This window comes from Pseudophryne corroboree, chromosome 4 (genome assembly GCF_028390025.1).
Source record: "Pseudophryne corroboree isolate aPseCor3 chromosome 4, aPseCor3.hap2, whole genome shotgun sequence".
Taxonomy (NCBI): Eukaryota; Metazoa; Chordata; class Amphibia; order Anura; family Myobatrachidae; genus Pseudophryne; species Pseudophryne corroboree.
Genome location: NC_086447.1, coordinates 638,294,898 through 638,319,264, shown reverse-complemented (window position 1 = coordinate 638,319,264; position 24,367 = coordinate 638,294,898). Strand labels below are relative to the sequence as shown.

At 44.9% G+C, this 24,367-nt stretch overlaps 1 protein-coding gene and 1 pseudogene across 1 annotated transcript in view; one reads left to right on the top strand and one right to left on the bottom strand.

The window, feature by feature from the left end:
• Positions 1-24,367, bottom strand: part of CNKSR3 (CNKSR family member 3) — a 315,713-nt gene that overhangs the window by 60,586 nt on the left and 230,760 nt on the right. The window contains exons 6-7 of the mRNA XM_063917716.1: positions 21,248-21,367; positions 13,894-13,953 (exon numbers count right to left, since the gene is read on the bottom strand). Coding sequence (XP_063773786.1) covers positions 13,894-13,953; positions 21,248-21,367 — 180 coding nt within the window. The remainder of the gene's footprint in view (positions 1-13,893; positions 13,954-21,247; positions 21,368-24,367) is intronic.
• LOC134912251 (5S ribosomal RNA) lies at positions 10,178-10,296 on the top strand (annotated as a pseudogene).

Here is a 24,367-nt window from a genome sequence, read left to right as displayed (position 1 = left end):
CTTACTACGTTTTCTGACTGATCTTTCCTAACAGCGTCTTATACGCATATTGGAAAGAGTCACTCCAACAACTCTCCGCCGGGTCGCAACAACGCTTACCCACGGTACAAATGCTGTCTCGATGGGCGTCTGTGTCGGATATACTAGCAGGTCCAGCAGACATTACCAGGCTGTGGCCGGAGCACGGGGAGGAGGTAAGGCATCGGTTCCACTTAGAAGGGGAATAACGGACACAGCCGCACTGTTTTGGGAGGAGACTACCAAGCAGTAGCTGTCGCGCCGCCACCACGGGTGCTCCAGCACTAGGCCTTAGGGTTCATAAGGCACCAGGAATAGTATGAGGCTGCGATCCCTAGGGTTGATGTCAGCGGTGGGGAGTCAGACGCTCTCATGGTCGCCCCTCCCCCCAGTTCATGACCAGTTTCCGTTGGTCTCCCGCCATGAACTGATTGCCTCACTTCCGTCTCTGACGCTACCACGAAGGGTCTCGGTCGCAGCATAGGCTGCTGCGTCTGTGTACACTAGGCGCTACCGCGAGGAGACCGGGTAGCAGTACAGGCATCTGTATGACCGATGCTTCTGCATGCACAGTGCATTTGTGTTCACTAAAAGTTCCCGGAGCGGCAGTGTACATTAGTAGCGTCTGGATCCACTCAGGGTTCGCTAACGTATTGATCGATCTAGTTAACTTTAGTGCCTATTGCATATGAGTCTGTGTACATTACTGTGGTTTTCTTCGCAATGCGTCTGAATACGTTAAAGATCTGTATAGAACAGAGTTCAGTAATATGTAATCCTACATACTTTGAAATGTGTTTGTAGTTGATAATATGTTCATATGACTAATTTATATAACATGTGACTGACTGCTAGTGTGATTGCTGACTTTATATATGTATGTCAGTGGTTTCTTCTGAGCCTCAATGCTGGTGCATGGGATAGGGTCAGATTGATATCACTTTAAATATAGTAAAGTGATTACAGTCACAAATTGTGTAGTACACTGTTAAAAGCTGATTATTTATCATGTCTATGAGCGGCAAAGGTGACTAGGTTACATTAACAGTAACACCAACACTCATAACATGTTTGTCCTGCAAAGTGGGATTATCCTCTCAGGATCTGGCACATTATGGGTTATGTACAAATTGTTTTTCGTTTCAGCAGATTGCAAGGTAGATCCCTGTTCAACGGCAGGTAGATCCAACTTGGGCTATGTTTGCACAGACCTTATCCAGTATAGCTGAACGGGTAGTTCCTACAGGAGTAGGGTACACTATTAACCCATACATGCAGCTCCCTTCTTACGGTATAGCCCCAACAGCTTCTCCAAGGAAACAAGCTGATAAACCAAGTGTAAATATATCATCAAATTCACAGGCTACACATAATGATAAATCAGATGATGCTGAATTAATTGGAGCAATGAAGGCTATTCTATCCCTAGAGGATTCAGCAGAGCCTGTGTTAAAAACCAAGGCACCTGTGTTTAAACGTCCCAAAACAGTTAGGGTCAAGTTTCCAGGGTCAGATCAGCTGACGGAAATCATGGAGGAAGCTTGGGCTACACCCAATAAAAAATATAGAATTCCAAACAAATGGGATTCCTATTACTTCTTTACAACTGGGGACTGTTTAAAAAGAGAAGTGCCTCCTAAGGTAGATACGCACGTCATTCGATTAGTGCGAAAATCTATATTGCCTTTACCATCAACATCATTAAATGATGTCACAGACAGAAGAGTGGATGGGTTTTTGAAAACCATATTTTTTCTGTCAGGGGCAGTCATAGGGTCAGCTATGACTTCAGCTTGGATGGCAAAGTCGGTAGCTGAATGGGCTGACGTACTGGAAGATGGGCTTTTGGCACCTACTAGGGAGCAGGAATCCCATATAGCTCACATGAAGCAGGCTGCGGTATTCTTAGAAGAAGCAGCAATAGATATGGGTACTATTGCTTCCAAAGCGTCAGCCTTAACGGTAGCTGCTCGCAGAGCAATTTGGCTACGTACATGGAAAGCTGATTCAGAATCTAAGCCCTTTGTTGGGAATATTGTACCCCATCTGTGTCACCCCTGTCTGCCTACCCCTCCCCTTTAGATTGTAAGCTCTCACGAGCAGGGCCCTCTTCCCTCATGTGCTTATCCTTTGTCTTACTTCAATAATCTTCAACTGTACCACAACCAGCAGTCTTCTGCCACCTGATACTTATTCCAGTGTCATCTGCTGATGTAACTATGTTTATTTACCCTGTACTTGTCCTATACTGTCATCAACTGTAAGTTGCTGTTTTCCTATTTGATTATATATGTACTCTGTAATTGGGCGCTGCGGAACCCTTGTGGCGCCATATAAATAAAGAATAATAATAATAATAATAATAATAATAATATTCTGTTTGGTAAGGAATTGACAGATATTCTGGAGTCAAAAGCAGAATCCAAGAAGGTCAGGTTTCCTGCCAATTATATCCCCAGGCCTAGGGGTTCGTTTTTTCGCCCATTTCGGTCACAAGGAAAAACAAAAGGAAAAAGTGATTCTAAGCAGCCCCAATACAATAAGTTTGGTAAGGCAAAGAAGCAATGGGCCAACAGAGGGCCAGCTTCCAAACCAGAACATAAGCCATTAGCTTGATGGTGCGGGCCTCCGCCTGGGGGACCCCAGGGTAGGGGGCTGACTTCTTCAGTTTGCACACATATGGCAGCAGTCGACAAAAGATGCTTGGGTTCACGAAGCAGTATCTCTGGGTTATGTTTTCCCTTTCAAGAAGCAGCCTCCTCGAAGGTTCTTCTGCACCAGTCCGTCTAGTATAGAGGTGAAGGCCAGAGCCCTGCAAGAAGCAGTTCAGATATTGCTTCAGTCAGGAGTAATTATTCCAGTACCCCCTGCAAAATGGGGACAGGGTTTTTACTCCAACCTGTTTTTGGTTCAGAAGCTGAATGGGTCGTTTCGGCCCATTCTCAATCTCAAAATGTTAAACAAATACATTTGGGTACCACGGTTCCACATGGAGACGTTACGCTGCATAGTTTTGGCCGTGGAACCAGGGGATTACATGTAATCTCTGGATATACAGGATGCTTACCTGCATGTTCCTATAGCATTCTCTCATCAGTGTTACCTCAGGTTCGCAATCCTCCAGCAACATTTTCAGTTCCAGAGAAAAAAGACAAACGGCTGCGCTGGATGTCAGGAAAGTGAATATACTGTACAGAGAGCCAACGTGAATGATAACAGTATTTATTAATTAATAAAAATAGAATTAAAACATATATACCGGTAAAGTGATATTAAGAAGAGTCACTAGTGTAGTAAATTCATAATGACTAGTGGTAGCTCATAGTTAATATGATGGACATAACCTTAATAGAGAAAGTCCGTGTTCCACTTGATAAGATTAGTTGCTATTGGAAGACAGGGTGCACTGATAATGTCCCAATTGGGTATGGGTCCCTCGGGTTAGAGCAAATCTCAATACCTCTCCGGTGGGCTGGTCAGAGCCGAGCGTCCTCGGCATAAGAGTCCTGCAGTGCCCACATTGGCTGTGCAGCGGAGGGGAGATAGCCGTCTTTTTCACAAGCTGACTGTGGCGGCGTGTATGTTAAAGCCGCTGATGACGGAAGCTGTAGGCGGAGGGTGCAGTGTAGATCGATGTGCACCTTGTAGTTACACCTGAGCTGGGTGTGAGTGGGGGCGAGTCCTGACGCGTTTCGTCACGCTCCACGTGGAGCATTCACGTTGGCTCTCTGTACAGTATATTCACTTTCCTGACATCCAGCGCAGCAGTTTGTCTTTTTTCTCTTGTTCCTACCTCAATACTACACATAGTATTCCGGCAAGCGCAGCATCTCAGGAATTGTTATCTCTACAAGTGTATTCTAATTAGTTCAATTCATATATAACTTCATGTTTAGGCGCTCCTTTAGCAGTTTTTGTTTTGATTTTCAGTTCCAGGCCTTACCCTTTGGGTTAGCCACAGCCCCTAGAGTATTTACCAAAATTATGGTGGTTATGGCAGTTTATCTCCGCAAGCAGGGGATAAGGATTTTTCCATACCTCAACGATCTTTTAATCCTGGCACAATCCCAGGAATTGCTCTTGAGCCATCTCCAACAGATGATAACTTGTCTACAGAAACACGGATACTGTAGCTCATAAATTGGGCAAAGTCATCTCTGATTCCGTCACAATGGACGATTCACTTGGGTGCTGTATTGGATTCTAGTCTGCAGACAATATTTTTACCTCGGAACAAGATCTCCAAGGTGCAGTTAATGACTCAGGATTTGTTACACAGTCAAACAATATCAATCCACGCAGCAATGCGAGTGATGGGTTTGATGGTGTCAACATTCGACATGGTGGAGTATGCACAATTCCACTCAAGACCTCTGCAGCAGCTTATTCTGGCCAGATGGAATGGAGTACATCAGACAATGAAGAAACAGACGATGGTACTTCCAGTACAGGTAAAAAAAAGTAATTAGCCTGGTGACTGCAGACATCCCATCTAGACAAGGGGAGACCCTTTTGGATATCAGATTGGGAGATCCTGACAACGGATGCCAGTCTTCAGGGCTGGGGAGCAGTGTCTGGAAAATTATGGTTCCAAGGACAGTGGACCACAGAAGAAAGTTGCCTGCCAATAAACCTGTTGGAACTTCGGACCATATACTGTACATGGCACTGATTCAGGCAAAGGACACTCTGAAAGGAAAACCAGTCCAGATCCGCTCGGACAATGCAACGGCAGTAGCGTACCTCAACCATCAGGGAAGAACTCGCAGCCAAAAAGCAATGAAGGAGGTAAGTCACATACTAAAGTGGGCAGAACGCCATCTTCCAGCATTGTCCGCAGTGTTCATTCCTGGAATCCTAAACTGGGAAGCGGATTTTCTCAGTCGACACACCATTCAAGCAAGGGAATGGGCTCTACACCCGGAAGTATTTCAGACTCTAGTAGACAAGTGGGGGTTGCCAGAGATAGATCTCATGGCGTCCCGTCTGAACAACAAAGTACCAGCATATGGTTCAAGAACAAAGGATCCCGGAGCGATCCTTGTGGACGCACTGTCAGTGAAATGGGACTTTCATCTGGCATATCTGTATCCTCCGATCACCCTGTTACCCAGGGTGGTGAGGAAAATAAAGCAAGCAAAGGGTGCCGTGATTCTAATAGCTCTGGCTTGACCCAGAAGGCGTTGGTACATAGATCTGCAGAGGATGACGATGGATGCGCCAATTCTGCTCCCTCAACATCCAGATCTACTGATGCAGGGTCCTTGTTATCACAGGAATCTGGATCGACTGTATTTGATGGCGTGGATATTGAAACCTCTATCCTGAAGTCAAGAGGATTCTCAGAGCAAGGAAACCCTCCTCAGCTCGCATTTATCACCGAATATGGCAAGCCTATATTCATTGGTGCAGTGAAGGAAGTATGGACCCAAAATCTTTCAGAGTATCCAGAGTCTTAGATTTCCTTCAAGCAGGAATGGATAAGGGTTCGAAGGTGGCCTCCTTGAGAGTACAAGTATCAGCATTGACTGTATGGTTCCAAAAGAAAATTGCCAATCTACAGGATGTGCATACTTTTTTCCAGGGAATGCTGCGCATTCAACCGCCTTTTGTTCCTCCTGCAGTACCTTGGGATTTAAGTCTGGTTCTCAAAGCTCTTCAAGTTGCTCCGTTTGAACCACTTAATAAAGTGGATCTTAAATGGTTGACAGCTAAAGTTCTCTTTCTACTGACTATCAGCTAGAAAAGTATCAGATTTAGGAGCGCTGTCATGCAAATCTCCTTTTCTGATTTCTTATCCAGATAAATCAGTTCTCAGAACTAGGTCTGGTTATCTTCCTAAGGTGGTATCTAATTTCACCTTAACGAAGAAATTGTAGTACCGGCTTTTCAGGTATCGGGACATTCTGCGGGAGAAGCGTCGCTGGACGTAGTCCATGCATTAAGAATCTACGTGGATCGTACCAGTGCCATCAGAAAGACAGATTCTCTCTTCATTCTCTACAGATATCACAAGAGGGGATGGCCTGCTACTAAACAGACGCTAGCAAGATGGCTTCGAATGACTATTTCAGAAGCATATTCTCGAGCTGGTCTCCCTGTTCCGGCTAATGTTTCTGCTCAGTCTACGCGTAAGGTAGGTCCTTCATGGGCAGCACAACATGGTGCTTCAGCAGAACAGATATGTAAGGCAGCCACATGGTCTTCCATTAACACATTCATTAGACATTATGCCTTGGATACTTTTGCCTCTCATGATGCTGAATTCGGGCGTAAGGTTCTCCTGTCTAATCAGGAGCGTCCCCACCACTAAAAATTGCTTTGGGAAATCCCATTGTTATCCTTTGGATAACCTGTGGACCCTGCCGGAGAAATATACGTTATAGTAAGAACTTACCGTTGATAACGGTATTTCTCCTATGTCCACAGGTTTCCACAGGGATCTCACCCTGACGCACCTGATTTGAGGATCTTTATACTCACTAAACTCTTCCCTCTTGCATGGAAGGGTGCGCATGTGTGTTCTCGCCTGAATAGGGTTCTACATAATGATCCTGCCTAAATGCTTTGGAATCCAACTGATTTGCCTGAGCCAGTGGGTGGGGATATATGGACAGGCCCGTTGCATCCTGGGAGGACTGAAAGCTTGTGATCGTTTGGTGCCAATCCGCTGTCGCTCCATCATATCCCATTGTTATCCTGTGGAAACCTGTGGACATAGGAGAAATACCATTATCAACGGTAAGTTCTCACCATAATGTAATGTAATATCCCAGCATGTTTAAGCCAGAAATTTAAAAAGGGCAATGTTTTTAACAGCAAATCATTCCAATTTTGCTACTATCTTGCTACCTTTTCAAATGTCAGACTTATGGGCCCTACACACTGGGCGATAATACTGAATGATATGAATGATCTCGTTCATTAATGAATGAGATACCGTTCATATCTTTCAGTGTGGAGGCACCAGCGATGAATGATGCGCGACCCCGCGCTCGTTCATCGCTGGTGCCCCGTCGCTTGTGCATGCAGGCTAATATGGACGATCTCGTCCATATTTGCCTGCACTGCTATAGAGCCGGGTGACGGGGAGAGTGAAGAAACTTCACTCCCCCCGTCACTGCCCCCCTGCCATCGTGGTTTTGCACATCTGCTAACAAATTTGCTGCTACGATCAGGACTGAATTAGGCCCTGAGAGAGAGCATCAGCTTTCTCATTTATAAATCACGCACACAGAGCCCTGACAAAGACATAGCAAACTTGGTGAGGCAGAGGAAGCCCAGCAATTCTTAACACAAACCTTCCGAGAGAAGAGGAGTCACATATGCTACCATAGCTCATTCAGTGGCAAGTTCCCTGGCTGCAGATCTAATTGGATTGAGCACAGGTTTAGGAAATCCCTGCATCACCACTGTACAAAGCTTGAGAATGTGCAGATTAAATTGAAGCTGCACTTACACATGCAAAGCAAGAGCATGAGCTGAACTGATGCTTAGTCATTAAATTTTGTGTTGATAGAAGCAAGAGACACCTGATCAAATTGTGCAGAATCTTTACAAGAGACCCCAATGGAAGGCTCTGATAGTATTCACTACAAGTCACCCACAGGTAGTAGCCTGAGTCATCCTTTTAAGTTGTATCTGTGCACATCACCAGTAGTTCTAGAATGAGACCATAAGGCCAGGACTAACCCAAAGTTCGTACAAGCAGACAGATGTGAAGTCAGAGAATCCAAGGGTAGGGTTACAATTTGATGAGCAGAGCTCAGTAAAGGAGATTGGAGATACAGAAAGGAGAGCAGAGAGCAAGCACTAAAGATCCGCAAGAAGCTGGGATATTATCTTAATACACTGCAACACAATGTAACTCCAAGTCAATCACACTTCTGTGAAATCAAACTGTCCACTTAGGAAGCAACACTGATTGACAATCAATTTCACATGCTGTTGTGCAAATGGAATAGACAACAGGTGGGAATTATAGGCAATTAGCAAGACACCCCCAATAAAGGAGTTGTTCTGCAGGTGGTGACCAAAGACCACTTCTCAGCTCCTATGCTTTCTGGCTGATGTTTTGGTCACTTTTGAAAGCTGGCGGTGCTTTCACTCTAGTGGTAGCATGAGACGGAGTCTACAACCCACACAAGTGGCTCAGGTAGTGCAGCTCATCCAGGATGGCACATCAATGCGAGCTGTGGCAAGAAGGCTTGCTGTGTCTGTCAGCGTAGTGTCCAGAGCATGGAGGCGCTACCAGGAGACAGGTCAGTACATCAGGAGACGTGGAGGAGGCCGTAGGAGGGCAACAACCCAGCAGCAGGACCGCTACCTCCGCCTTTGTGCAAGGAGGAACAGGAGGAGCACTGCCAGAGCCCTGCAAAATGACCTCCAGCAAGCCACAATGGTGCATGTGTCTACTCAAACGATCAGAAACAGACTCCATGAGGGTGGTATGAGGGCCCGGACGTCCACAGGTGGGGGTTGTGCTTACAGCCCAACACCATGCAGGACGTTTGGCATTTGCCAGAGAACACCAAGATTGGCAAATTCGCCACTGGCGCCCTGTGCTCTTCACAGATGAAAGCGGGTTCTCACTGAGCACATGTGACAGACGTGACAGAGTCTGGAGACGCCAAGGAGAACGTTCTGTTGCCTGCAACATCCTCCAGCATGACCGGTTTGGCAATAGGTCAGTAATGGTGTGGCGTGGCATTTCTTTGGGGGGCCGCACAGCCCTCCATGTGCTCGCCAGAGGTAGCCTGACTGACATTAGGTACCGAGATGAGATCCTTAGACCCATTGTGAGACTATATGCTGATGCGGTTGGCCCTGGGTTCCTCCTAATGCAAGACAATGCTAGACCTCATGTGGCTGGAGTGTGTCAGCAGTTCCTGCAAGACGAGGGCATTGATGCTATGGACTGGCCCGCCCGTTCCCCAGACCTGAATCCAATTGAGCACATCTGGGACATCATGTCTCGCTCCATCCACCAACGCCACTTTGCACCAGACTGTCCAGGAGTTGGCGGATGCTTTAGTCCAGGTCTGGGAGGAGATCCCTCAGGAGACCACCTCATCAGGAGCATGCCCAGGCTCCATGGAAGTGAACAAGCCCATGACCGGGTGAAACGCGTTTTCCCCTCTTTTCTGTTGGCCTCTCTCCTACCTGAAGACTGCATGGGTGATATGTATCATTTACCTTTATTAATGACCTGTTTTTCTGGTCTAAGCCTAAAGTTTTCACCAGCTCAGTAAGATTCCTGTTTGCACATTGCTATTGTGGATTTCCACAGGGTTATCATATAAAAGCATAAGGTGATATCTAAGTACCATTTGTCTTATAAAATACCAGCACTGATGCATTAGCCCTTATCCTGCTAAGTGCAAGGAAAAACTTTTCATTTTGTGATTGCAGGCATCCTTAGGTATTCTCACTCTGCATATCTGCCCAATCCCTCTATAAAAATTCACAGGGACAGGTGGAATGTGGTCCCGCAGTTAAAATCTGTCCAAAGGATCTCAAACTGGTGTTTTTTTCTCATGTTTTCATCCTTCTCCAATCTTGTTGAGTTTTGTGTATGTTATACAGTTTATCTCAATTGTATGTGCTTCTAGAGACTGGAATCAGCACAATCAACTAGGTCCTTTAGATGCTTCAGTTCATGATTTATTGTATTTAGAATCAAATACTATATCTACTATTAATACTGGCATCCCACTGTATAACTGATATAGCCCACAGCCAGGACCAGTGGAGGTGTGTGGCCCTGCATCAGGTCCACTGCAGGCACATCAAACAAAAAAGGCTCCAGGGGTTTCTCAATATCTCATTCCCCCCGCTAGATCACTCTTGCTATCCTTACAGTACGGCAACATTGGGCCTTGTACAATTATTTCTACATTCACTGCAGTGGGCCTCACATCCAATTTCATTCTCTTTATTCTCTTCCTCCCCATTGCTTTTTCTTTTCTTTTCTTCCTTCCGTGAACTCTCATCCACGATTCTGGGGTACGTGTCTCCTAGGAGACACGCTTCTCCCGTCTAACGAACGCACCAGATTTACGCTCCCTAGCTCTATCCCATCCTTTCTCCCCCCTACCCCCCTCTCAGAAGATCCCTGTTCTGTTTCGGTGCACTCTCATTAGTGACACAGGGCAAGTCCTCCTATGACCATACCCCTACGCTCACGCCCAATCTCGTCCGATCTTGGAAGCTAAACGGAGGTGGGCTAGGTCAGTACCTAGACGGGCGACCGCTAGGGAATACCCAGTGCAGTAGGAAGACCGCATTCCCTGTGGAACAACACTAACAGCAGGATCACCACTTCCACTCATTCCCACTTCTCTTTCAGTTTCTAGATTCTACACCTGACCATTCAACGCAATCTCTTCAAGACAGACTCCAACGAATAGGGTTAGATTTCAGTCTGGGGGTGTTCCCTCTCTTGAAGTCAACCCTATTTAGGGTCCTATTAATACAAACACAGTTTGTACAGATCTTTGGGCAGACGGAAGCAGCATGGTATGTAGCTATCTTCCAATATGCAATTATCCAAGCATAAATTAAGATCTGAACATTCCATTTTTTCAGGGAATGTCTCTTTTTTCTGTTGAAATGTCAGCAGTTATTTATATTTAATTTCACTACTGAGTTTTGTTTTGTGCTGAGCTCTCATTTATCTTAAGAGTTGAAATAAAGAATTGATTATCTTTTAGACACATCACTAATCATTAGACACTAAGATACAACAAGAGTGCGCCCCAACAAGAGTCATGCTTTTTTCTTCTGTGTTACATTGTAGGGAGGTCATACAGGCACGTGGAGGCCACACACACTACTGTGCCTCATTTTGACTTGTTTTAAGGACATTACATCAAAGTTGGATCAGCCTGTAGTGTGTTTTTCCACTTTAATTTTGAGTGTGACTCCAAATCCAGACCTCCATGGGTTAATAAATTTGATCTCCATTGAAAATTTGTGTGTGATTTTGTTGTCAGCACATTCAACTATGTAAAGAACAAAGTATTTAATAAGAATATTTCATTCATTCAGATCTAGGATGTGTTATTTTAGTATTCCCTTTATTTTTTTGAGCAGTGTATATAAAAACAAATGTCCTGACTGACTGACTCATCAACATCCAGCCCAAACTACTGGACCTAGAAACATGAAATTCAGGGAGTATATTCCTTCCATGACATAAGCAACCACTACAAATGTGTCCTGCAGTCACGTTAAACAGCCCTTCTAGTCGTGCCTAGTCATGAAAGCATTTACTAATGCATTTTCCGGTGAAAATGCATCTTATTCATCAATATGCGATTAAGATGCACATACTCTGCTGATTAAAATGATATATAGCATGCCTATATTCTGTGTGCGACTGCAGCTCTACCTGCAAACGAAATGCTACGTTACAATGTTATCCTGGGAAATACTGTAACTTAGCATTTTGTAAGCAGATATGCTGCATGGCGTATTGAAAACAGACGTATGAGGAGAGATCTGTAAATTCAACCACTTAGATGGTAAAACGTGTTTTCATGGATTCCTCAATATCCCTTAGGGCCGATGAGATATCAACTTGGTTTTGTCTTCCAAAGGTTTCCCACACAAATATCTAAAAACATACTTCAGGATGTTGTTCTAATCAACCCCAAAAAGAGGCAAATCTTGACCCCCAAGAATGACAAGGCTACACTCTACTTCAGTTGCTCGAAGGGGCTGAAATGGAGTACAGGTCTGTGGACTCAGTGGTGTAAATGGATGACGTAGTCCACTACCCCGTGGAGATCCTCAACACCCTCAACCCTCCTGGTCTGCCAGCCCACAAGCTTCTCCTTAAAGTGGGGGTTCCAGTGATGTTGCTGTGGAACCTCACCTCTACCAAACTCTACAATAGCACCAGGCTGCTGGTGCCACAGGAACATTATCGAGGTCGCAGTGTTCATCAGCTATGCTTGGGGGGAGTTAGTGTTTATATCCTGCATACCACTTATAGCATCAAAAGTACCCCATCAAGTTCAAGAGGTGGCAGTTCCCCCTAAAAGTTTGCTTTACAATCAATCACCATTAACAAGTCCCAGGGGCAGTCGCTGAATGTGGCAGGTATTGAGGGAGAACTGCTTCTCACATGTGCAGTTCTACATGGCCTGCTCCAGAGTGAGCTCACGAAGTAGCCTGGTAATCCTAGCACCTGAGTGTAGAATCACCAATGTCCAAGGCTGCCATCAAGGGGGAACAGCCGGTACATTAGTCCTGGGCCCAGACCATGAGGAGGCCCAGGCAGCAGGACTGTAAATTTATCAGCACCACCGGCAGATGGAGGGACAGAGCCAACAGCAGATGGAAGGACAGAGCCAACAGCAGATGGAAGGACAGACTTGGTGGCGCCGCAGCAGTATTTTTAATTCATTGCTGGCTATGAGAAAATCGGAGTTTGCGGACTGGCAGCCAATCAGGAGATGCCCGCAAGCAGCTCCTGATTGGCTCACGGTCGGCATTGAATTCAAAATACATCCGCCTGGCCTGTCCTTCCGTCTTCTGCTGGCTCTGTCCATCTATGTGCCGGTGGTCCCGATAAATTTACAGTCCTGCTGCCCGGGCTCCCTTAATGTGCCCAGATTGGTAAGTGTGTGTGTGTGTCAGTGTCAGTGTGTTTGTGTATGAAGGGAGGAAGGGGGCTGCCTATTTTTTCTGTCACGGCCCCCATAAATTCTGATGGCAGATCTGCAACGTGGTTTACAAAGAGATCCTTAAGTAAAGAAACAAAGGTTTACATACTGTACGTTTTAAAACCCACCTTCAATTCATTCATATTAAAAAATGTTTAAATATCTTAATTTATTTAATCTTGATACTATCACGCTCCTGTACCCCCGAGGCATAACATTTACTAAGCATATACCTTCAAATGGGATGAAAGAAATGGAAACTGTAAATAGCGAAGGTCTACACAGGTGAAACAGGGCACATAAGCTAGTCAGGAATAAAAATACAAAACCAAAGACAAGCAACAAAGAGCAAAAATCTGGGCCTTTTTTTGCCAGGTTCTGCTCCCAATAACAAGAGAAGAGAGGGGAGAAAGAGGAGCAGATTTAGGGGTGAGGACGCCCCTTGGTACAACAGTAACGATCGCCCCCCGCCTGCCTAATTTTATTATTTTTAATGATGGGTTATAAGCTCTCATTTTAAGATAGCCAATTTAATAGAATAATTTTAAAGAAGCCATTAACTATAACGTGGCTCACGTCCCTAATGGGAAATTCACCACTGTTGAAAGGGCATGTCTGCGAGTTTACATTGACTGACTGAACCACATGAATACCACCACAGAGAATAGCAAATTACAGTTCAGGAACATTTCACTTGTTTATCATACGTAAGGTGCATCATAATGCTTTTTTGGCAGCCCTTTTTAAATGCTATTGATATTATATGCAAAACACATGGAGAAATACTCAGCAGAAATTACTTTAATTATGAAAATGATTTAGGTCTTAGGAATGGGATCACCCATATTAATAAAAAAATCCCTACATCCAATGTGGCAATTCTAAATTTTCAAAAACATAGTATAACAAATATCACAGACTGGAACGTAATGGTTATGTTATAGCTGATTTGCATGCACTTTAAAAAAGGTGCCCAAAATAATGTTCATGACGCACATATGCTTTTGGCTTATATGATATGATAAATACTTTTTGGGGAACAAATATATGACACAGTTGCAGCGAACCTTCATAATTTGACAAAGGTAACTCATGTTTAAATATCTGGAAGGCATTTGGAATAAATCACAACACAACAGTAAGAGATAGTAGTTATATGTTAGGTAAATGAGGAGATATATCATGTGAAGCGCACTTTACTTACATTTTCTGTAGTTCCTGTAATGACATGCAACCCATCATAGGTGGATTTGATGTACATTCCCTAAGGAGAGGAAAAATAGCATACGTATGGTTAGATGTAACTTAGAAAAAAAATGAAATATTTAACTTGCATTTTACTGAGAGCAGCCAGTGGTGGCTATGCAGCGTAATGGAAACAGTCGTGTAAAGGATTTGGGGTAACAAAAGTTCAGCATCTGGGCTTAATTTTAGAGGAATGCAAGTATTCTTGGGTTTTTATTGTTAATATTTTACCTAACATGCACATTGTGTCTGTAGTACAGTATATACTACATTGATAATGTAAAATACTCTAATAAACGTAAATGATACCGTTTATAAGTCAAATCAGATGCAATGCAGTACAAATATTCACATGAAAAGAGTTAACAAAAAAATGATGTCATATAGGTTGTCAAGATTGGTGGGAGCCACAGATAAGCCTTGAAGTACAGTACCTCAAGAAAGTTCTGAGTATTAATTACTTAGAAATAAAGTATTATAGACATAAATATTACAGGATACTTCAAAAACCTGTTTGGTAGCAAAATATGTTGATCATGATCATCAATATATGGTAGTCGCACAGGTCGATTTTAGAGTAACTGATCCTATATGTGTATGAAGTAGCTAATGGCAGAAATATGAATTACATGCTCAAAAGTATGTGAACACCCGAACATTAAATCCACATGTGCTTGTTGAACAAATCAATCCAAAACATTGGGCATTAATATGGAGTTGGTCCCAACTTTGCTGCTATAATAGCCTTCAGTCTTCTGGTAAGTCTTTCTGTTGGATTGTGGAAAACTGCTACAAGGAATTGCAACAATTTAGCCACAAGAGCCTTGTGAGACTAGGCACTGGTATAGGCAATTAGGTCTGGCTCAGATTTGGCATTCCAATGCATCCCAAAGTGTGTTCCATGGAGTTAAGGTAAGGGCTCTCTGCAGACCAGTCAAATTCTTCTAGTGCACAACAAACTTGGTAAACCATTTTTTTGATGGCCTTCACTTTAGGTCGGGTTTATGTTTATAAGTATAGCAAAAAAAGCAAGTAATACAGCTTCAAATTGCAATGCCGGATCGAACCTAGGAATTGGAAACGGGTCCTTCTCGGGTGATACTTGTGTCTGGAACAAATCAAGTTGCCATGCAAGGGGAGCAAATCAATTTATATTTTGTCTGTGCTGGGTAAATAATGGCTGCTTTTGCATGTAGCCCACACATGTCAGCTTTATTTTTACACTGCAATTTAGATTTCAGTTTGAATACAACCGACCCAAATTTAAAACTATCTGCATGTTACATCTGCCCCACCTGTAGTGCAACATAGTTTTTCCCAGGTGCTTGCTTTTTTGCTTTACTTATAAACTTGAACCAGGCCCTTTGCGCATAGCGGCATTATCAAGCTGAAACAGGAATTTCAGGTATTTCAAACCTTCTAAAGAGGGCAGGTGGAGAAGTTGCCCTTATCAATCAATCATTTTATAGAATGCACTAGATATATAGCTAGAAGATGATTGGTTGCTATGGTCACCTTTCCCACTTGTCCTCTTTAGAAGGTTTGATAAAACTCCCCTTTTATAGCCTGTAGTATTAAGAATTCCCTTCACTGGAAAGAAAGGGCCCAGGTGAAACCTTGAAAACAATAAGGATATGGCAAGAAGCATTCTCCTGGCATTCACCAAATGCAGACTTGTCCAATAGACTGCCAAATGACGAAGTGTGATTCATCACTCCAGAGAAGACATTACTGCTCCATAGGCCAGTGGTAGTGTGCTTTACACCAAACTCAAACCACAGGGCTGGCTCCAGGCACATTCCAATAGAGTGGCCACGCAGGACGCCACCCTTAATGGGTGCCGCACGCTCGCACCGCCATATTGGAGCCTGCCTGGAGCTAGGTCCTACAGTAGCGTCCGTCCTGGCCCGCCTCCTAGCGCTAGCAGCAGTGGCTGTGTATGATGACGAGGAAGGGGGAGTGCTGTGGGCGGGCTCCGGACTAAAGCTAAACAACTCTGTGCATGCTGTGCGGCGCCGGCGTCTGAGGTCAGATGCCGGCGCCGCACAGAGTAGTTTAGCTTTAGTCTGCGGGCGCGCTGTCCCGTAACTCGCACTGTGATACATCAGCAGCAGGGCAGCGCCGGGATCCTCCAGGCTGTATGGGGAGAAGCCAGCATGATGGTGCTCTGCAAGGTCCAGGGAGGGGGTTCACACAGGTGGCTGGCACTGGCAGCAGGTTGCAAATCCTGTCCCACACATGGGCTCACACTCACTACTACTACTAGTGCTCTCATGCCTGGGATGCAGGGGGGAGTGTCAGGGACTGGAGGCTGTGCAGACCTTCCCACAGGATGCAGCAGGGTACAGCACTCCAGCCTCCCTCTATCAGGTATATAAACATATATACTCCACTGTCTGTACTATACACCAGCAGCGGGAGGTGCCCATATATCTCATGCTGATAGTTGTCATTATACAGGCTATGGAAGTATCATATCATGTGTATCTGGCACTGCTGGGGGGCATATCATGTGTACCTGGCACTGCTGGGGGGGCATATCATGTGTATATGGTACTGCTGGGGGGCATATCATGTGTAGCTGGTACTGCTGCGGGGGGGGGGGCATATCAAGTGTATCTGGTACTGCTGGGGGGGGCATATCATGTGCATCTGAGATTGCTGGGGGCCATATCATGTGCATCTGGTACTGCTGGGGGCATATAATGTGTATCTGCTCCTGCTGTGGGTCAGATCATGTGTATCTGGTACTGCTGGGGGACATATCAAGTGCATCTGGTACTGCCGGGGGCATATAATGTGTATCTGGTCCTGCTGGGGGGCAGATCATGTGTATCTGGTACTGCTGGGGGACATATCAAGTGCATCTGGTACTGCTGGGGGCATATAATGTGTATCCGGTCCTGCTGGGGGGCAGATCATGTGTATCTGGTACTGCTGGGGGGCATATCATGTGTAGCTGGTACTGCTGGGGGGGCATATCATGTGTACCTGGTACTGCTGGGGGGGCATATCATGTGTACCTGGTACTGCTGGGGGGGCATATCATGTGTATCTGGTACTGCTGGGGGGCATATCATGTGTAGCTGGTACTGCTGGGGGGGGCATATCATGTGTACCTGGTACTGCTGGGGGGGCATATCATGTGCATCTCGCACTGCTGGGGGGCATATCATGTGTATCTGGTACTGCTGGGGTGGTATATCATGTGTATCTGGTACTGCTGGGGGGGTATATCATGTGTATGTGGTACTGCTGGGGGGGTATATCATGTGCATCTGGTACTTCTGGGGGCCATATCATGTGTATGTGGTACTGCTAGGGAGCATATCATGTGTATCTGGCACTGCTGGGGGGCATATCAACTGTATCTGGCACTGCTAGGGGGGACACTACTGTGGCTGTTATGTGTAAGGCTGCTAATTGTGTGTGTAGAGGGGGTGTGAAAATATATTTATTTATAGTTTGCTAATATGAAGTTGCGAGGCCATGCCCACTTTACTAGGAGCGCCCGCGCATGGGGGGGGGGGGGGGGGGGGGGGGCCTTCAAACTTTTCTCGCTCAGGGTGCTAGAAGGCCTGGAGCCCGCCCTGCAACCCGTAACGCTCCCAGCGACTACTATTTGTCTTGTCGTTGATTCCAGAGGATCTATAGTTATTGTTGCAATCGAGGACAGACAACTTTTATGTGCTACAAGCTTCAGCACTCAGTGGCCCCTTCTGTGAGCCTGTGTGGCCTACTTCTTCGCATTTTAGCTATTGCTGTTACTAATCGTTTCCACTACACAGTAGCAGCACTTACAATTTACTGGGGAAGCTCTAGCAGGGCTGAAATGTGGTGAACAATCTTGTCGGAAAGTTGATAGGGTGATATTCGCTCTTCAGCACGGCCCATTCTATTACTGTTTGACTATGGAGAATGCATGGCTGTATGCTTGAATTTATGCAATGGATGTGGCGTAAATGGCCAAACACACTAAGGGGTATATTTACTAAAAAGCGATTTTTGAAAAGTGGAGATGTTGCCCATGGCATCCAATCAGATTGTACTTATTTATCTACTAGATAATAGCTAGAATCTGATCGGTTTCTATGGGCAACATCTCCACTTCTAAAAACTCGCACTTATACCCCTAATTATAATGGGTGGCCACATACTGTGACCACATAGTGCATTGATATAAATTGAGTTGTCTCTTACGTAACGAAGGAAAAGGCATAATTATGTATTTATTTATTCTTTAAATGTTACAGTACTTGTCAAAATATTACAGCAATTTCTTACAGAACCTCCAATGCGATCCTTCAAGGAATGTTACTAATTCATGACAATTATTAATTACTTTAACCATTGTATTTTCCAATCTGCATACAGCCTCCATAGAAACATAGAATTTGATGGCAGATAAGAACCACTTGGCCCATCTAGTCTGCCCCCTTTTTTACCATATTTTTATCTCAAACCTTATTTGATCCTTATTTTTTTGTAAGGATATCCTTATGTCTATCCCATGCATGTTTACATTGCTCTACTGTCTTAGCCTCTACCACCTCTGATGGGCTAAAGAAAAGTGGATATAGAATAGAAGCGCTCAACACTCACTGACCCTGTGATCTAAAATTAATAACAACTAAGGTGTCCTTGGGGATTTTTTTGAATGTAAAAATATATTTATTATAATACAGTAAAAATTGTACAATAAACCAAATCTATATATTATCATAAAACCCTTTATCCTCACTGCAATTCTATTGCCAAGAGCTATTCTACATTCACATCAAATTGCAGATGTCAGCTAGATAACTAGCAGCAATATAGTGGTAACAATTGTTGCAATCAGATCTTCAGGCTATCTATTCAACAGTGTTGAGTGTATATTCAGACACAATTGTTACGATGTAAAGAAAAGAATTAATGGATGTAGAATGCACTCACTCGCTCTGAATTCAAGAGCTATGTTATGTAACGTCTCAGAGTTCCAGGAGCCGATGGCAGGTGTTGGTGAAATAATTGATTACCTCTCCGGTAGGTTGGCTGGTCCCGAGCGTCCTCGGGTAAAGCCAGAAAACTCAAATGAAGCTGCAGAATTTTGAAGCACTGGCCGTGCTAGCCGGGGTCCCACTGTTAAACCTGCTGTCCCTGGGCGTGCACCGCCCGTTGCAGTCTGTGGGGAAGAACAGGTGTGTGACTGCTGTTGGAGGGAACCCGCTGCAGAGGGAGTACCTTGGTGGAACGCCTCGATCTCCCTGGACTGGCACCGTCCGTAGGATATGTGGGGGAGAGAGACTGCTGGTGACCACTGGCACTGTGCGGAGAGGAAATTCGGCTGTGTCCTGTCCTGGCTATCGTGCTGATTAATCCCGTGGGAAATGTAGCAGAGCCGTCCGGAGAGTGTCAGAGACAATGATCGGTCAGTGAGGCAACCGGGGGAGGAGTCCTGACGCGTTTCGTCACGTGACCCGTGACTTTTTCAAAGATGAGTCACGTGACGAAACGCGTCAGGACTCCTCCCCCGGTTGCCTCACTGACCGATCATTGTCTCTGACACTCTCCGGACGGCTCTGCTACATTTCCCACGGGATTAATCAGCACGATAGCCAGGACAGGACACAGCCGAATTTCCTCTCCGCACAGTGCCAGTGGTCACCAGCAGTCTCTCTCCCCCACATATCCTACGGACGGTGCCAGTCCAGGGAGATCGAGGCGTTCCACCAAGGTACTCCCTCTGCAGCGGGTTCCCTCCAACAGCAGTCACACACCTGTTCTTCCCCACAGACTGCAACGGGCGGTGCACGCCCAGGGACAGCAGGTTTAACAGTGGGACCCCGGCTAGCACGGCCAGTGCTTCAAAATTCTGCAGCTTCATTTGAGTTTTCTGGCTTTACCCGAGGACGCTCGGGACCAGCCAACCTACCGGAGAGGTAATCAATTATTTCACCAACACCTGCCATCGGCTCCTGGAACTCTGAGACGTTACATAACATAGCTCTTGAATTCAGAGCGAGTGAGTGCATTCTACATCCATTAATTCTTTTCTTTACATCGTAACAATTGTGTCTGAATATACACTCAACACTGTTGAATAGATAGCCTGAAGATCTGATTGCAACAATTGTTACCACTATATTGCTGCTAGTTATCTAGCTGACATCTGCAATTTGATGTGAATGTAGAATAGCTCTTGGCAATAGAATTGCAGTGAGGATAAAGGGTTTTATGATAATATATAGATTTGGTTTATTGTACAATTTTTACTGTATTATAATAAATATATTTTTACATTCAAAAAAATCCCCAAGGACACCTTAGTTGTTATTAATTTTAGATCACAGGGTCAGTGAGTGTTGAGCGCTTCTATTCTATATCCACTTTTCTTTAGTTTATCAATCTAGGAGTAACTCACTACTCCTTATAGAAGCGCACACACCTCTGACACTTGGGATCTTATTTTCAAGTTATAAGCTATTTCGCTTAATTTATTAGAGGAATAGAGACACATCGGCGCAGCAAAATTTCTCTTCTTCTTTCTTTACCTCTGATGGGCGCCTATTCCACTTATCCACTACCCTTTTCTGTGAAGTAATTTTTTTCTCATACACAAACAGCTCTGCGCATAATTCTAGGAAAAGGAACATACATGGTGTAATAAGGAAATTAATAGCCCCTACATAATATTATAAGTAACCAGGGCCATTAAGGATTGTGGGGGCCCAGGGCAACTAACTTGTGGGGGGCCTCCACCAATATATTTGTCAATAGGCTATGCTGGTGGTATTATGTATAATGTGTAACTAATCCCAGCACCACAAATATGTTAAAAACACTGTAGTGCCCCCATTATGCCCAAATTATTAAGCTGGGTATAGACTGGAGTGATGTCTGCATGATATGCCATTTCGTTACAACACATCACCCACATCACTCAGTGTGCACTCTCCACAGTCGCTAGTGATGAATGCTTGATTTAATGTGCTGCACATCAAACCAAGCGAACTGTAGTATGCTAATGAAGGATGGAACATGATCGCTCCATTCTTCATTAACTTTGTGCCAGTGTGTACACACACAATCCATCGCTTCATTGTGTACCCATCTTTACACACAGAATCTCCAGTTCATACATGCAACAGTGCCCCCTATACTGGTGATGTAGCTATGTGTGGGGGCCCCTGGGCAACATCCCTGGCCACCCTATTGTTAATCCGACTCTGTATTTAGCATCATTGTGCATACTGATAATAAACAATATTTTTAGTGTTGTGTTGCTAGACAGAATGATTGTAATTAGAAAAGGACTACTATGAGCTACTTACCAAACCTTCCCCAGGTCTAATATTAGTCAGGTGCACTTCATCCAGACAGGCACATTGACTGGTTAATGGATCAGTGGTAAATTTGTAAGTTTTGTCACATATTCCATTTAGAACTTTAGACTATAAAAGAAACAAAAAGTTAAATTAGTTAATGCAGATAAAACATATATCCATGGAGTACCTACCTACTGAGCTGATCTAAAACTGGCAAAGCAATTTTATGCTTATATTACTTCCCTTAAATCAAAATGCGTAAGATTGTGCTTACAGAACTTCTCTTACATTCTACATTCCTCTAGGCTACTGTAAATGATCTCTAGAGGGTATCTGGTCTCTAGGTCGACCACACTTAGGTCGACAATGTCTAGGTTGATCACTATTGGTCAGCAGTAAGTAGGTCGACATGTTTTCTAGGTCGACAGGGACTCTAGGTTGACATGACAAAGGTCGACATGAGTTTTTCAAAATTGTTTTCATTTTTAGAACTTTCATACTTTACAATCCACATGGACTATAATTGGGAATGGTAACCTGTGCCGAGCGCAGCGAGGGGACATGGTGCATTATTTGGGAATCCTGGTCACTGTGCGGAGAAAACAACACCAAAAAATAGGATTTTAATACCTACCGCTAAATCCTTTTCTCTTAGTCCGTAGAGGATGCTGGGGACTTCGTAAGGACCATGGGGTATAGATGGGATCCGCAGGAGACATGGGCACACTATAAGACTTTGAATGGTGTGAACTGGCTCCTCCCTCTATGCCCCTCCTCCAGACTCCAGTTAGAAAACTGTGCCCAGGGAGACGGACATTTCGAGGAAAGAATTTATTGTTTAAACATGGTGAGTGTCATACCAGCTCACACCTCAAACATGCCGCAGAACGTGGCATTTAACAGAACACCAGCAAACGGCATTAAAAATACACAGCCATATGCTGAGAAAATATGTAACACAACCTGTGTGTCAACCCCACCACTAATAAGCTACCGCATGCCATGGCATGAACAATGTCAGCAACAGCCTGACTAAAAATACACACTACAAGAGTGTAACCATAACCAAAACTGCATATACAGTACGCCCTGGGACGGGTGCCCAGCATCCTCTACGGACTAAGAGAAAAGGATTTACCGGTAGGTATTAAAATCCTATTTTCTCATACGTCCTAGAGGATGCTGGGGACTCCGTAAGGACCATGGGGTTTATACCAAAGCTCCAGACCGGGCGGGAGAGTGCGGACGACTCTGCAGCACCGAATGAGCAAACATGAGGTCCTCATCAGCCAGGCTATCAAACATGTATGACTTAGCAAAAGTGTTTGAACCCGACCAAGTAGCTGCTCGGCAAAGTTGAACCGCCAAGACTCCTCGGGCATGCTCCCAAGGACAGCCCATCTTCCTAGTAGAGTGGGACTCCACCAACATCGGTAACGGCATTCCAGCCGTAGAACGAGCATGTCGAATCGTATCACAGATCCAGCGTGTAGCAGACTGGATAGAAACAGGCGCCCTAAATGTGCAGGGAGCCTACCGGACAAACAGAGCCTCTGTTTCCCCAATCTGAGCCGATCTGACGACATAAATATTCAAAGCCCTGCCTACATCGAGAGACTTTGAATCAGCCAATGCTTAAGTAATCATAGGCAACAAAATAGGCAGGGTCCTGTGAAAAACAGAAAACACTTTTGGCAGAACTATTTTCCTAGTTCTCAATTCCGCTCTAACCACATGAAAGATCAAAAAGGGGCTCTTGGGAGACAAAGCCGCCACTTCCGACACCCGCCGTGCGAAGGCAAGGCCAATAACATGACCACCATCCAAGAGAGAAATTTCAACACAACCTTTCAAAAAGGTTTCAACCATTGTGACAATAAGAAACTGCAACACCACGTTAAGGACCCACGCTGCCAGTGGAGGCCCAACAGAAGGTGGATGTGCAGCACTCCTTTCACAAAAGTCTGGACTTCCGGAAAGGTGGCAGATTCTTTTTCTTTTTTTTAAAGAAAATTTATAAGGCCGAAAATTGTACTGAAATGGAGCCTAACTTTAGGCCTGCATCCACACCTGCTCGCAAAGAATGGAGAAAAATGACCCAGCTGAAATTTTTCCGTAGGAGCCTTCCAGGATTCACTCCAAGACACCCACTCCCTCCAAATATGGAGGTAAAGCTTCACCGTTACTCCTTTCCTAGCTTGAAGCAAAGTGGAAATGACGTCACCAGAAATACCCTTTCGGCTAGGATATGGCGCACAAATGCCCAGCCATCAACCGCAGCCGCGGTAAGTCTTGATACACGGCCAGTCCCTGCTGCAACAGGTCCTCTCGTAGGAGAAAAAAAGGCTACGGATCTTCTATGAGCAAGTCCTGAAGATCTAGATACCAAGCTATCCTTGACTAGACCGGAACAATGAGTATCGCCTAAACCTTTGTTCTTCCTATGTGTATCACCTTCGGAAAGAGTGAAAATGGAGGGGACACATAGAGCGACTGCAAACACCCAAGGTGTCACGAGGGCGGCCACAGCTATAGCTTGAGTGTTTCTTGACCTGGACCACTATCCTTGAGATCTCTCGTTGAAGCGAGACGCCATCCTGTCCCATTGAGGCACTCCTCAAAGACTTGTCACTTCTGTGAAAACTTCTCGATGACGACTACATTTCTCCCTGATGGAGATCGCAGCTGCAGAGGAAATCTATTTCTTCGTCGGCTACATCTGGACCGAAGACTGCTAAAATAGCGTTTTCCTGCCCTTCCGCTCAGCGGAAAACTTATGCGGCTTCTGCTATTGCGGCTTCGCTCCTTGTTTCGCCCTAGTGGCTTACTTACGCCACTGCCGTTAAGTCGTCCAACAGAACTAAAACGGGCAGATCTTGAAGAAGATATTCATTGAAAATAGCTCTTAATTCAAGAATGCTTATTGCCGACAAGCTTCCCAGCTTGACCTTTTTCCCCCTGAAAATTCTTCCCTCGGAAAGACTGCTCCCCAGCCTTGGAGACCTGCATGTATGGTCACCAGGATCTAAACCTGGATCGCAAACCTTCGACCCTCTAAGAGGTGAGAATGCAGACACCACAGGAGCGATATCCCGGTTCTTAGGATTATTTTCCGGTGCATGTGCA